The sequence below is a fragment of the Atta colombica genome, unplaced genomic scaffold (assembly GCF_001594045.1).
Source record: "Atta colombica isolate Treedump-2 unplaced genomic scaffold, Acol1.0 scaffold233, whole genome shotgun sequence".
In the NCBI taxonomy this organism is placed as follows: domain Eukaryota; kingdom Metazoa; phylum Arthropoda; class Insecta; order Hymenoptera; family Formicidae; genus Atta; species Atta colombica.
This window is the reverse complement of record NW_017259331.1, coordinates 1,539,613-1,556,289: the sequence shown is the minus strand read 5'-3', so window position 1 is coordinate 1,556,289 and position 16,677 is coordinate 1,539,613. Positions and strand designations below refer to the sequence as shown.

General features: G+C 36.9%; 1 protein-coding gene across 1 annotated transcript in view; it reads left to right on the top strand.

Annotated features, from left to right (window-relative positions):
• Positions 1–16,162, top strand: part of LOC108688500 (GATA-binding factor C-like) — a 94,630-nt gene extending 78,468 nt beyond the window's left edge. Inside the window, exons 7-9 of the mRNA XM_018194788.1 lie at positions 13,588–13,777; positions 14,552–14,754; positions 15,469–16,162. Coding sequence (XP_018050277.1) covers positions 13,588–13,777; positions 14,552–14,754; positions 15,469–15,495 — 420 coding nt within the window. The 3' untranslated portion in view covers positions 15,496–16,162. The remainder of the gene's footprint in view (positions 1–13,587; positions 13,778–14,551; positions 14,755–15,468) is intronic.
• Positions 16,163–16,677: the final 515 nt, after the last annotated feature.

Below are 16,677 nucleotides of genomic sequence, written 5' to 3'. Positions count from 1 at the left end.
ACACACACACACACACACACACACACACACACACACACACACACACACACACACACACACACACACACACACACACGATTTTTACATCTGTGGATTTATCATTGATTTGAATTTGTTGCAATAAAAAAATTTCGTTTTAAACAATATACCGCTCCTCATTCTGATATTTTCAAGAATATTTTATCCTTGCGTAATTAGAAACAGATTTTTGTATAGCATCTGCATTCATATAGAAAAAAAGTCCCTATTATGAGATATCAGTTCATTTTGGATAAATGCTAGGCAGAATTTAAAAAAAAATAATAGGTTATTTTGAAGGAAATGTAATAAGCTTTAGGATAACGTTATGTAAAGTTTAATTCAAATTGTTTTTTTTTTTTTTTTTTTTAAGAAGTGTAAAAAATGAGCAAATCTCAAAATCAAAAAATCGTGCTCCTAATATGAGATGCCCCGAAAAATCGATAATAAAAAAGTACATCAGTATTGTAATTAACAAACTTTATTTAATGTTTCTGAAATACAAATAAACATAGCCAGCGTACGCAAAAAATGAGCAAGCGATGGATTATATCAGGAACTCGATATTCATTCCGATTGTCCTTTTTATTATTAGTACAATAACATTTATATCTTAGCAACGATTTTCACTATAACATGGGAGCATAGGTTATTTCATGTTAAAAATACCCTATCTTATATTACGATTTCTTCTACGCCTTACGATTTTACGATCACCAAATCTAACTTCTGTAATTAAGCAATTTAATATATCCCGTTTTTCTATTAGTACGATCTTACTCTATCATTACATGAAGAATTTATTACCAAATATTTACTTATTAAGTAATACACAAGATTTAAAGGCTCAACTCAAACTTGAAGACATACAATTCTAAAATCTTTTTCTACAATGACTACAGGCATGATCTGAGTTTTCCACTAAAGAGTTAAATAGTTCCAAGAGCAATAAATTCATGGTGAAACCAATAGATAGCCAATAGATATTTATTACTTCAGCAGAAACGCCGCTATCTCATATTAAGCGTCTATCTCATAATAGGGGGCTTTCCTCTAATATTTTTGAATGCGAAGATTTTTAAAAAACGATTTTTGCAGGTTGAAAAACTTTCAGATTTCATTTTACAATTTTTTACATATTATTTATACATTTTGTAATTGGTACTTTGAAATCGTATTAATATAGGAATTTAATGGCAAATTTTCATATTTTTTACGCAGTTATCGTGATGCCTTAAGTATTACAGCGTTATTACAAATTCCTCATCCTAAAATTCCATAACTTTTCTCTGATTTTTAAACGGAATTTCATGATTTTCTCTGACTTTCAATAATATATTTCATTTTTTGTATTTTCGTCCTGATTTGGAAGCTGTTAAATATTTTGTTGAGAGATTAATATAGCAATGTAAATTACTATTGATATTTCTAAAACTGCTTGCATTTTTAATTGTTAAGTTGGTATATTATTCTTCAAAAGATGTTATACGCATATTAACCTTTTCTAAAACCAGAAATTTTATTTTCTAGAAATAATAGAATAATAGAATTTTGCAAAATTCCCTTATGTTTTCCTAATTCTTTTCAATTTCCTTATAATAATTTCTTGACTTCTCTGATTTTCAGTTTTAAGGCAATCCTGTGTATTGTTTGTTTTTTATTTATAAAGATCTCGCTTATTAAAAGAAATTTTCTTTTTGTAAATCAATTGATAAATACACGCGATCATTATTAATGTAATAATGGTCGTCTTTCGATCTCCCAAGAAGTTCTCGGTAGCAGCATCGGCATTATCGCGACGAGATTAAACGCGCGATAACGGGAGGAAGCGAGTAGATGGAAGGAAAAAGAAGCTGCGTAAATTCGGACGGTCGATTTGCTCGGCGATGGACCCGCACAGTGCATCGCCTTGTTTCCACGTCATGGCAGGGGACTGGTAAGACAGAAAGGCCCCACTGTGACGGGGGCAAACGTGACGAATGTCTGTGGCGCGGTGAGGTCCGCTCGCGCAGAGAAATCGCGAGCCAATTAGCGCACGCTGCAAATGAATCCTCTTTCACCCGGATCCCTCCCCCTCCCTCCCCCTCGCGCGGGCGCACGCTCTCCGGGGCCTTCTTTCCCTCGGCCTTATCGCGATTAGCTTAGGAGAGATTGCGCCGACTGGAAATCAAGATACGTAGCCAGCTAGACACGCTGCCACGGATATGCCCCTAACACACGGAAAGGAGACAAGAGGGTAGGATGGGAGAGAGAAAGAGAGAGAGTCATCAGCCCCGTTTCTTGCGCCTCTTCGAGGACGACGTATTTCTATACTTGTCCTGACATCCGTTGCCCGATGTGCAAGAAAGTGAAAACTAGTGCGCCACCGAATTTCAGAAATAGAAACACATTCGTGCAGCCGTTGGTGATTACAGCCTGTCATTACGTGCGCGCGTTTTTCACGTTTGATGCAGGTAGGCTTGAATATTAAAAACTGAAACACAAATGCTAAATGAAACAGGTGAAAGCGCGATGAATTACTTATAATTTAATAGGTATGTACATGTATTTTTTTATATAAGAGGAATACGCACTTTGTGAACATTATATATTTATTATTTGCGTTACGAGTTTCTCTACCTTTCATTTTCGTTCGGATTGATAATGAAAATTAGCATATAGATACAGATTTTTATACAACGTCCGCATTTATTAATTATCGTAATATTAATTTTCGTAAATTCTAAGATTTGTGAAAAGTGATTTTTACCGATCCAATAAATTATCAGATTTCGTAATTACCATGTTTGCTGTATACATTTGCTGTGTTACATTTTATGGTGCTTGTTGCATTGAAACTGTATTAATGTATGAGGAATTTAATGGCAAGCTTCCGGCATCCCGAATGCGTGCCTGCGGGAAAGGGAGCGATCGTAAGGCGAACGCAGCAGCGCGTTTACTTCGCGGAAATGAGAAGTCTCTTTGCTAAGCAGCGACCGATTTCAATCGGGTCCCTTCCCACGACCAACACTCCGATTGTTCCGCACTTCGGAAGAAACATTTGCCGTTTCCCGAATACGCCCGCTTCCGCTTCCTCCATGACGATATCTTTGAAGATCCTTAGGGAGGAAAAGAGAAATAAAATTTAGAGAGAACAAAATAGATAAAGAGACAGAGAGAGAGAGAGAGAGAGAGAGAGAGAGAGAGAGAGAGAGAGATTGCATAGGGAGAAACGTGAAGCTGTGTAATGGATACTTAATACCCCGAGAATTTCCCTTGTAGCGGATAGGACGCGACACGAAGTTTTTCAAAAGCGAGAGGGCCGACAAAAGGACTCGCCATTACACGGCGAATCGAGCCGATGCGATGCGCGCAGGACGCAATGAAACGCTTTCTTTCGATGAGAAGTGGAGGCAAAAGGTCGTCCCTCGGCCACCGTCGAAGCTAAGCGACGCTTGTCGCCGTGGCGTCGGTCGTTTCGCCTGATCCCCAGACTGAAAAGCCGGATCGTGGTAAACGAAGTATCGAGTTGCTATTGTCATCGAGCCTCTCGATATCCATTGTCAATTTCTCTACCGTGGAATCTAATTCGTTCTCTCTTCCTTTCTTCTGTTTCTAACTCGAGACATACTTTCTTTCTGCGAATCACAGCTTCTCTGTATTTTTTATCAGTCGTTAAAAAGATTATATATAGAGAATTGAAGACAATTGTATGAAAAATTGATGAAATGTTAGCTTTCATATATAACGTAATGATTAGTAAATACTATATAATAGTTGTCATATATTATGTAGTAGTAGTAATGTAGTGAACAAAGGATATCATAGACACAAAGCTCAATAATAGTTTTCGATCTATAGTATAGTAAAGATATACTCTGTGAACACGAGTTTTACGTCTTCGATATGCCATTAACTCAAAAACTGTCCATTACTAATTTTTGTGTTTATGGACATCTTTTATTCACCACATAACTATATTATAAGTGAAAATTAACTCACTCCATTAACTTTATCCCAATTTTGTATATAATACAGGATCATATTATGCATTCATTGTGATAAAGAATTTTTTTGATTGGTGCCGTTTCAGTAGTTGATCCATAATAGTAAACCAAATAATAAATATCCCAGTAGCACATGTTAGTTTTATAATATATACATTTAGGAAACATATAAACGTATATGTTTATTATATACATTTAATTATTACGAACCAATAGGTGCTACCTGGATATATTTATATGAAATATGTATCGAAGAAGAAGGAAGAGAAATACTTGAAGGCGATTATACCTACGACAGGATTCTACAAGTTTTCTGATTTTTTTATTCCCCATGGCATTCGTACAACACTCGCGCGGATTCCTCACGCGTCAGTCGAACATACACCCGTACTTGCGTGTGATTCGTGACACACACGCACGCAGATAGCCATGAGCCCGAGTGGTTGAAATAGGTGGGACTGTCTCCGTTGACGTTAAGCCGACACATTACAGTCTTAGCGCCGTGTCCGAATCTTTTCTTCTTCCACGGCTCGAAGATGCGAGAGAAGAAATGGACGAAGAGACGGCTCTCGAAATAGTCAATGCTGACGCACTTTCGACAATCGTACATGCGGCGATTCGATGGTCTCTCAAGATGATCCTGAAAGTCTTTCGAAAGTGCTAATCGACTGTTGAGGATCGAGTGAAGTCTCTTGAGAACAATTAAAAATAAATGTTTTTATGTTTATAAAAATAATTTCCTATTATTACGTAAAGCAGCTTCTAGACGATTAATATTATCGCACAATATTATTGATCGTCTGGAAATTATTGAGCCTCTAGATATTTATTTTGAACTGTTTAAAGGGGGCATCAATAATATTGTACAAAATAACTGTACAATAATATTGAGCATCAAGATGCCACCTAAGAACTCTGCGATTTTATATTTATTATCAGAAGTTTTGCAGCAATTTTTTTCATTAGAATTGAAATGAATTTTCACCATTAATATTAAACATCAAACGAATCCTGATTAATTAGTAAATGATTTCGGAATTATTGTTAATTGTCAATAGTTAACGTTAGTAGATAACTGAACGTAGTTCAGGTCAATCACGGAGATTTTTATCGAAAGATATTATCGTGAAAGTTGTTTCCGGAGTTTCGCCTTCGATAGGGAAGACCGCGACGAATCAATCATTTCAGTGGCAGACATATATTTCTCTTCCCGTCTCTCGTACTTGTGCCATCTCTCACGCCGTGAGTTTCCTTTCTCTCTCTTGTTCTCTTCTTTCCTCCGACTTCTCTTGCGAGATCTCCGACAGGTCATGGCGGGAGTGAAGGAAGGTGGAGAAGGGACGGGATTGGATGGAGAACGACAGATCTGGCGTCGTTAAGATAGAGCAGACCGATAGCGCTCCATGGCTAAACTCAAACACGCACACGCGACTCGACTCTTCGCTTGAAAATACATGGATTATTCGTGCCCAAACACCAAGCTACCGGGTGCTCGGAATATGGTAATCGTCGCCCGAAACCATCCTCACGCGAGGCATGGCTATGCGGGGTCAGCAAGGTCACACTCGACTTTTGTAGCTATAGATGGAATTCTCCGTCTACAGTATGATTTTTAAGCTACACCACGCGGAAAATAAAATTTCGTTATATTACCAAACGTACAAAAGCTATTAAGGAAGGGAATAAGAGAAAATCTGAAGGCCAGAGAGATGTCACTTCTACTGCTCTACTTCCCAAATAACACACAATGTCACAGACATCAGAATGATATAAAATCAGTGAAACTTTCGTCAAGTCTCACTATCAATCAAGATGACATCATCTCAACTTTATCGCAACAATTGAGTATTACTTGAGTTGGCTATATTTTGCGGATATAGAAAAAAATATTCGAAAGAAATAATCTATTGGTTGGAACAAAAGTTCGTACTTTATTTGTATCACGTTTACATGTTTTAAAAAAATTTGGATGGCGATTATACAATTTGACAGAGAAAAGTTTCAACTTTAAAAATCTGTAAAACAAATTTTATAGGAATGTTTAAAAAAAAACGATTTGGAGTAAAAATTTTAAACTTTTACATTAGAATTTTTTTGGATACATAACAGATGTGCAAAATGAAAAGAAAAATTTCTATTGTATTTTATCTACCTCGTAGTTTTCTGTATATGTATAAAAATTACCAAAAAACTTACACAAGACATACATAATAACTTTTGGAAAGTAGAGATTTTAAGTTTTAAAATCTTTTTTAAAATTAGATTAATTTCATTCATTTTTATATCCCGCACATACTCGAATAATCTCTGGGAAAATAATCAAATTATCTATAATCTGAAGATTCTTTACGCTCGATGAAGCATTATTCATTGAGATTTGGGCTCGATAGAATAATCACTTGACAAAAGTATCTAACTTCGCGATTAAATCTGCAAGAGGAAGTCTCCGATGTAAACGTCTTCCGTGATTGTAAACAAAGGTACCAGATGCTGATCCGGGACTCATTAATTCTACAAGGTTGCTCGATAAAAATTCAGATCCTCCGACAAAGTAGCGCGGGACTTGCTTTCAATAACAAACTTAGCTGTAATTCAAGATGCCGCTAGTACGGTCATCACGCGAAAGGACCTCCTGGTCAGAGGGATGGATTCAGACCCCTTGGCCTTTCCTGCGTGCGTTATATCGAGGCCCAGCCTGAATCCGAGGCGCCGAACTTCTAGTATTACACAGACTGCACGGATTAATCCACGATAAACAACATGTCACCGTGTTTTGGCCAGTGCTTTCAATTTCCGAGAAAGGCGGAACGATGGGAATTCGCGATCAGGTTCGCATCGATGCCTCAGTAACATTGTTGCCCAATCACGCTTGTAAATCTCGCAATTTCTTTGTTCCGCAAAGTGTGAGACCTAACGAGCAATCTGTTTCTTCTCTTCGAAAGTTACTGTTAGATTCATCATGTCAAATTATACACAATTTAAGTTACTTTTATTTTTTATCATTTTTATAAGTCACCACTGCTTCTATTCAGTATGTTCTTAATTTAATTAAGTCAATAGAGTTAAACAATTTAACAAAAAAAAAATGTATTAAATTTAATTCAAATTTAGTTTATCATTTACTAAATACATTCATTTTAAAATCACAGGAATGGATTAATTTACATTTTTACATTTTAAAAATAATAACAAAATGTTATTTAATTTAAAGGATTGGATTTCTATGCTTTGATTTAACAACAAAGAAAAGCGATAGACTCGGACACTGGCAAAAACATGGGGCTTTTAATGTTATCAATATTTCCAATTTTATCTCTTTCACAATCGTCATTGTTGCAGTCGCGTATCCGGCGACGAAATTATCGTCGAATTCCTGCCAATCGACTTATGTTAGGACGAGACACGCGGTGTGTCTTATACGAGGGATCGTTGCAAGCATATCAAGTGGCACCGAATGGACTTCGACGTAATTTGGTCTTCTGCGTAATTCGATTTTACAACTTCCTCGCGAATCGGCTCTTTTATTGACGCGAAGAATCATAATGTCTTCGTGGAGTTACATCCTTTTGATGTGTGTCGCGACTGCAAAATGTAGAATTAGCATAATAATTTAATAGACAACTGTTTTCTTCTTAAAAGAAAAATTGTATAGGTATGCTTTATATTTTTGTAATCGTAATTAAATTTAATTTATAATTTAATTTAATTTATTGTGTATCCATAGAATTACACTGATTGTGAGATACGAAGAACATGAATACAATTGTTGAGACATCAGCAATACTATTGCTAAAGCCTTCCAGAAAAAAATCAGAATGATGATTGACATTACAATGAAACAATACATTACGCATAACTAGAATACAATGAGAATATTTATACACTTAGACTTAGACTTAGATATTAATGAAATACACACGAGAGATGTATGAAGGTTAAAAATATAAAAGATGAAAGGGATCAAAACAATACAAGAAGTAGAATGCAATGTTCGATGCAGATTGATCAGCAGCTAAACAAGAGCATATAAATTCGCCACGCAAATTCGTATTTGGATTCCATTTGTTTAAATCGAATCTGATTTAATTTTCGGAATAATTCTCATCGCTAAATTCGTCATCGAAATTTAAGAATATCTTGAATGGGGAAAGATGAAAGGATGCCTATTTAAATACTGCAACGTTTTCTTTTTCTTATTTTACCGAGGTAAGTCGGTCGAGGTAAGGTCTTATCTTGAGATGTAATGATCCTTCTGTCCCGAGTTTTTTTTTCAAGACAACTGAAAGGAGACACAGCAGAGCAGTCCTAAAATTATTTCTCTTATCGGTCAATCACAGTGTCAGATTATATATATATATATATATATATATATATATATATATATATGTTCTATCCCCTATACATACATACATACGCGCAAGCACATCGTGCATGTAACAGCGACCGACGAGAGATCGAGATCCATATCGGAAAAGACAAGGTGCCTCTGTTCTACGTGAGGATTCTCTGGTCGTCTAGCCATCCTCTTCTTCACCTTCACAGATGTGAGCTGTGAAGTAAGTATAAGTCTTCGTCCTGTTTCATTGCCTTCTCGTTCTCTTAATAAGCAACAATAGAAATTCCTCTTCGCCGCATTTATGTTATATGAGAAGATTAAACCTTTGTATTCGCTATGTTGGATACATCGTTATCTAGCTTTAATTACGCGACTTTGTCGCGGAAAAATCTTAAATTATTTGTCGGATTCATCTCCGTGTCTACGTCGACGAACTAAATAAACGACGTGAAATCTTCAATCTTTATGAAGTTCATAAATATTCTCAGCTTATAAATTCTGTTAAGATTGATAGCGAGTTATATGGCTTCATCAACGTCGGTTAGCGTTATGATTATCTGCGATCAAACAGGCGCTGCGAAACAGCTATAATTATTGCTCCGGACTCAGCATTATTATTCATGCTATTGTCATACACCGTGAAAGGCTGCTCGTCGTTGTGCATCGCGCACTTGAAATTCGCTGCGCCGGGTATTTTAAAGCACGTCGAAAGCGGAGACCGTTCACGAGTAGAGCGAAGGTGATTTCTGGAGTGCGAGAATGTGATCACGATTCCGGTATCGATCGGTCGATAAAAAGATCCGACCATGGCCGTGTCGCTTTTCTGGCGACTAGATTTTTCATTCATTTGGTGATTTTTCTCCATCCTGATTTTGCGATGCAATTTCGTATGCGATTCATGTGCAGTTGCATCGTGTGCGATCACATCAATCTGCATACGAATTCTCGGTCTTTCCTCGTCCATCCTTCCCCCGTCTGCTCCCATCTTATCTCTTCGTTTATTTTTTATCTTTTCTCCTTTTTTTTCTTTTCTTTCCGCGTTCAACCTTTTCCGCCGGTTGGATGCGTTTCTCCTTTATTTCCCTTTCTCTCCTCGTCTCTTTTGTTTGCACCTCGCATTTTCGGATACCCGCGAACTCCCACGAACCTCCGGTGGTTCCTATTAAATCCGTCGGTATTGTATTCAAATTGGTTCGCGTCCTACCTCTACATCCACTCGTCTTTACCACATCACTCTCTCAACCGTTCATCTGGTCGCTTTGTCGCTCATTAAAGGATCTATTAACGGTAGTTAGTATTTCATACAATCTTAACATAATGTAGCGTAATAGAGAAATAATGTAGCAAGCGCAAAATGTCATAATTTCTCACATTTAATCTCAAATAGATAAATGACTTAAGTAGGTAAATGATTTAAAGATACACAATTAAAACCTTAAATTGGTAGATGAAGTGTTCAGAACATCATCTAAATCATCATCTAAAAATTTTTAATTTTATAGTTATATTTTTAACTAATATATTAATTTATATAGTTTTTAACATTTATTATATTAGTTATATCATTATAAGATAGGAATCTAAAAAAGTAATGAACTCTAAGACTTTGGCTATCTGTGCTTATACTTTTTATTTTCTTTTTCCAAAGAAAGATTTTAAAGAAAATTGCTTGAAGTAACCATATTTACTTATTTAAATGTTAATATAACTCTAAATAATAATAATTATAATTTAAAAAATACACTGAGAAAAATGGCCTAGTTGGATTAAATAGTAATTCTGATGGAAAATGGACGAATTAGAATTTTCTGGTGTTCAGATAATTAGAATTCTGATTGATATAATTATTCTGATAAAAATAAGAATTCTAGTAGATTTTGTTATAAATATTGTATCAACCAGAATTTCGATTATCTCAACTAAAATTTCTAATTTTAACCAGAAAATTCTGATTGTCCATTTTCAACCAGAAATTTTTTTTTCTCTTTTTCAACTATTTGCAAAGCGAAACATATATTGTACTTGATAATCACAAGAATCGGTAATGAAAAATAATTTTGATACTTATCCCGTGACGAACCGTGAAATTTTATCATAGCACTTTAAGTCTAATTATCACCTAATTTTTTCATGCGTGCGTCGGTACTTCGACTACGTTGGTCGACGCTGGATAAAAAAAATTGCGGTTCGCAAAGAGCCGCCGCACGTTTCATCCTAAGAGAGGAAGAGTGACCATTAATTCGACAAATTCGACCAATTGCGTAATTCCGAAAAGAGTCGTTGACCGTCTGGACGCCGCGTCGGGTGGTGCAAAAGACGAATAAAAAAAGTCGCGCGTCGCGAGGGCTGCGGGCGGTCAAACTGGCAAGAAGGAGGTAAGAGAGGAGGATGATGCGCCTCCACACGCGTACGCACTCACACCACCTTCTTCGCGTCCAGAGCGCAATACCGGGAACCTTTTCCCCCAAGTTAGCAGTTGTGTCACGTCGCGGCGACTACAAAGCACCGCGATTCCTCCCTGCCTTCTCCTTCCCTCCCCCAACCGTCTTCAGGCCCAACTCGATGCAATACACAACACTTGCATACCATACTTATTTCGTACTTAAGCACCGCACGGAGCGCGTGTGCATCTCTGCACATGAGTGTACATTTCGTCATATATACAGGGTGAGCTGATAATTAAGTTCTCCTTTGAGCTGACATTCGTTTCTTTCTTTTGCGAAGCGTATTTTTCTACGAGATATTTATCATCGATCGAGATATGCGATATGTAAGTTGAACTTTCAAAGTTTAATTATATGACTTAAGTATCTTATTAATATCCCGAGTCTATAATCAGAATTAGAATTTATTTATTTTGTTTTCGTTTTGTTTTGCTGCCACTTTCACTTTATTTAACAATAATTTCTTCATATTCCAGATAACCACATTTCCCGTAGGGCTCATAATGATTGAATTTTGTCGTTCTTTCACTTTTTTTTGTGGCTGCGATTGACAGATAATAATTTTCTTTGCTCACCCCTTACTTAAATAGGTATAATGCAGGTTGTCTTCTTTCATGAATGCGTGTGTGTCGCGCGAATACACTTTCATGCCGATGAATGATGCATCGCGGACAACGCGCGTCTGCGTTAGCATCGGTGTGTAAATAATGGATTAATTAATAAAAGTGCACGAAGCCGCGCACGCCCGCACCGGACTTCCTTCTCCTTTTTTTTTATCTACTCTACGTAGTTATTATATCTTTTAGAAGATAATTTTCATATCATATACATGGGGCAGATGCAACCCGCACCTCCGAAGTGTTTATCCTGTTTTACTGTGTTTTCATGTTAGTAAATAAAATATAACTCGCTTCATGCTCATTAATTTTCCTTGAGATTACATTATTGGCACAAATCGACATTTTGTCGCAATGACGAAATTTTACTTGTTAATAATTACTTTTAATCCTCCAGAGCTGATAGTGAGTCGATTTCATTCATTTATAAATCTCATAAAAAATGTCAAACATTTCAATATTCTTTATGTTACATCTGCAAATTTGGATTATTCTTTGTTAAAATATACTTGGTATCCATTTTTTTTCATACAATTATTTTGGCTCCTTGAAATTAATTAGTGCTTTTTAATTCTCGACTACAGTAACGCAATTATTATTATTTGATTTTTTGGATTATTTGGATTTGAAGCGAAAATTTGTAGACTCCATACGGTTAGTATTATAAAATTCTAAATTGTATATAATATAAGATAAAAAAAATGTTGAACCCTTCTCTATTAATCGCCGTAAGGCGGAGATTTATTTGCATTCTTCAAACAGGACTTATAACTTGAGTGTAGTTTTCATAGCTAAGGATTAATTAACATAAATTAAATAATCTTACAGACTCAGCGTCAGTAGACGTGTTACAGATTTTGGCGTTAGCTCCATAGAGTTAAGTCGATTTTGAGGATCGCGCGGATGCCACGTGTCGTGTCACGCCGAGTGCCATCCCGTTTCGCTCGACCGTTTATTTTTAACAGGCATATTATCGTTAGTTTCAATCGAAATGAGAAGACGACGACCTCCTACGCTTCCTTCTTCGTCTCAACGAGAAACAATACCGCGGTGCTTCTTCGTGCGAATGCGCGGACAAGGCGTGGTCGCGCGAGATGCACAACGGTGACGTAGCGTCTCGCGAATTGCTCTCGAGGACTGTCGATTCGTTAATTGCACCGGCTTCCAGAGACTACCAGGAATCTGAGGGATTTCTTAATTGCGCGTTCTCGTCTGGTAACCCGACGAGATTACGTCAGTGATGTGCGCCGCGCTCGATCCCTCGTCGCGACATCTCGTCTCGCTTCTAAAATCAATTCCGAGATAACGAAACTTGTATTGCTGATAATAATACCTGCATCTTTCGGATAATAAGGGAAAGCAATTTAATTGGATGGTCTTCTTTTCTCAAATTCACTATTATAAATTAAATTAAATCGCAGGAACAGATAAACGTGCTGTGGCTGACAGAGGCTGACTTTTGACGGGCGAGAAGCAATGAGAATCGATTTAGCATGATGGTATAGGAATCCGAATGGAACGTTGCACTGAAAAAAAATCGTAGATTGAAGTTTAGAATAAAGAAGAGTATTCCCCGACCCTCTGCCGTCCGTCGAACATGCAACACGCGATGATTTACGATCCTGTGTTACGAAGCGCATTGCCGAGCATCGCCACGCAGTCGAACGAAGAAAACGCATCGCGCGTTGCACTCCAATGAATAACATCTTCCGACGATCGCGATATTTTCTTTTTATTTCTCTCTCTCTCTCTCTCTCTCTCTCTCTCTCTCCCTCCCTCCCTCCCTCCCTCCCTTCCTTTCCCGTTACGACACCGCATTGTTCACGTTATAGTTTTACGGTCCTTTCTTGGTTGATTTTTCATATTCTTCATTACATGTAGTTCTTTTATTCTCATTATTAAAACTATCTCACGGAAATGTCGCGACAACGTAATTATGTTATGTATCATTTTAAATTCTTCGAAATTCGGTGCAATAATAATATCTTAATTTCTTTGAGTTAATTTCAATTAATGATCTTTATCGATATAATTGTGATCATAAATTATGAATTCACCAGATATCACCACTTTATCTAATAAATAGATCGCGATTTCAGCCATACCTATATAATGCGCTGACAAATCATGTTTTCTACGTAGTATAAATTCTAAACTTAGCGAACTGTTGTCTACGACTGTTGCAGGTAAATCGGCCGCTGACGATGAAGAAGGAAGGTATCCAAACGAGAAACAGGAAGCTCTCGTCAAAAAGCAAGAAGAAAAAGGCTGGCGGTTGCCTAGGTCTCGGTGGTGTCATGGGCGACATGATCAAAGCCAGCGGACATCTTGATCTCGATAACAAGCCCTTCCATTCAGGATTCGGATCGCCAATGGGTAAGTCGAATTCTTGGGGTTATAAATATTTTTTCTATTTCAAATTTAATAATTTCAAAAATTTCGAAAAGTCATGTTTTATACATGTATATTATAACACCAGAGACAGAAAGATTATTCTCTACACTTAATCGGGAATAATCTGAGGAATCTTACATCCCAGCGGCGAATAAATATTATAAATTGTTATAAAATTATTTTTTGTATGAATATTATTTAACATATTCTTTCTTGTTTAATTATTCTTTATGAATCTTTAAATGCATTTCGAAAAAACCTGTAATAAAAACGTTAATTAGAATCTTTATTTTTTAGAAATATTATCACATAATAAGTTATTTAACGTACTTACTCCGTTAAATATTTGTTTGGTTTCTATACTTACTTTTTTCAGAAAATTGTGATATTAAATTCATATCTATAATATTCTCAAATAGTAATAAATTGCAAAACAATCAATAGTATACAAAAAATATATTATTAATAATAGGGATTTTAATTGAGAGGGTGTAAAAATAATTCAGGTGATCATTTACGTAAAAAAAAATCAGATAACTATTCTCCCGCAAGAAAAAGACTTAAATGTAGATTTAACTTAGATTAGCGACAACGCATTTAAGATTCGCAATTGTATGACATTTTTTTATGTAATCATCTTTGTAAACGACTCAGTACAACCGAAAAGAATCCACTATGTCCCTCGAGATCTCTTATGCGAAATTCATGGGCACAGGAAGAGTTTTAAAAGAGCGACGCTTCCCATTATCGTTCCAGGTACATCGCAGCATCATCACACGATGCATCCGGCGATGCAGCATTACATGTATCACACGGGTGTCGGCGTGGCCGGAGGTCTTCATCAGGGATTTGCGCCACCGGCGCCGCCCCCCATCCACCCGCACTCACATTCGCATTCCCATTCTCATCACATGACGAGTCTTCAGGGTCTGCAGCTGGCGGCCACGACGAACGCAATGGTGAGTACACGATTGTTACCTTCACCGGCGATTGACCAAAGGCTTCGACCGCCGATAATCGATCAGGATCTACCGCGTAGAGTTTGTCGATTTCTCTTGGGTCGTAAACCGAATTTAATATCCTGCAACTATCTCGCGATAGCGAAACGATACGATCACGTCATTTAGATCTATAATTCCCAAAATTTCAATTTTACATTACTAGGTAGAGAAAGGATCCCACATTAATTATATGGAAAATTGAGTCCCAGTGAAATGAATTAGTTTTCACATAGAATGTAACTTATAATAATATGATGAATAAAAGTTGTTATAGACACAAGGTTAATAATGCAAGGGTAAATAATTTTTTAGTTTTCAAAAGTGCTCACAGAGCACAATTTTTACATCTTGAAGTATCTGTTACTGAGCCTTGTAATTATGATATCTGTTATTCATCTATATCATAAGCTATATATTGTATATAAAAATTAACTCATTTCACAGAGACTCAATTCTCCATATAATTAATACGGAGTCCTTTAAAACAATTGAAAATACAAAACATTATTTTCTCGATGAGACACGTTATTCTAAACATTTCAATGGTCACTGCCAGTGCAGCTTCCGTTTCTGTTTCCAAGCGGTAATATTAATCGCGAGGAGAGCCTTCGCTCACAGAATGGCCGGCAAGTAGAGCATCTCAAGAGTGTGGTAATCTTTGTCTGGTTTCAGACCGGCTGGCGATCGGAGTACACATGAATCGCGAGTGACCTAGCAGCTCAGGACGCAGCCCACCACTGTCTCGTTGTAATGTAAAAAGAAAGGAAAAAACAGAAAAAAAAAGATAAACTAAACACAAAACCGCTCCTCTTCTCTTTCTCGCACGCGGGCCTCCTCAGTCAAGGGGCTACGATCGATCATTGACGACACGAAAATCCCGACACGCGGGATCCCGGGATTCACGTCCTTGTGCATGGCCGTGAGAGCGCCTGTCGGATCTCTCTTAAGTGAAAGCTCATGTAAATATGTAAAGTTTCATGTAGGGCCATCGAGCCCCGGCCCCAAGTACAAAGGAAAAATCAGCTACTGTATTGAGTCTTATATATGATATATAGCATGTAAATAAATATATAGATACAAGAATTTATATTATATGTGCGCGCGAACGAGCGTGTGTGAGCGAGTGCATATGGAAAGAGCGGATGCGTGTGTGCGTGTGATGACCTGTTTTTAGACGACTCCTCGGAGGATTCTGGGTGGACGATCAAATACCGGACCGTCGCGCGGGTAATCATATTACGCGTTACGCAGTGTCTATATGATTGTACACTGTAAAAAATATCGATGGATTTAAAACACGCGATGTCTATAGGTTGCCTTCCAATGAGAAACACGCGTGACACAGTGCATCATTATATTCTTGTTATTCGCCAATGTTAAACAAGGATGAGATGATCACTGTGTTGTACTGAGTCTTATTGGAAGACACCCTACATAAGTCACATTATGTGAGTGTTACTATTAACACCAACATGATGTGATTTCAACATCATGAGATTTAAATCCACATCATAGTATTGTTGATATGACTATCAAGGGTTTATAAATCTACTCTATGTTCTTGTTAATATTAACATCAATACGGTAAGAATTATATAGACACCGTATAGTGTGTGTGTTAAATCCACATCTATATTTTTTAGAATAGTAAGCCTTAAGTCGTAAGAAATTGATCAATCACAATCGAATGTAAGGAGAACAATCGAATGATCAATTTCTTAAAGGTTTACTATTCTATTGTACACACTGCTTTAGGACTATAGTGCACAGAAAATCTTAAGCGGTAAGACATAAGCAGTAAGGAAATCAACTTGTTGGATTTGCTATTATTTAAGTTATGGCCTTACGGTCCCTACTATTGTGATTGGCCAATCTGTTTAC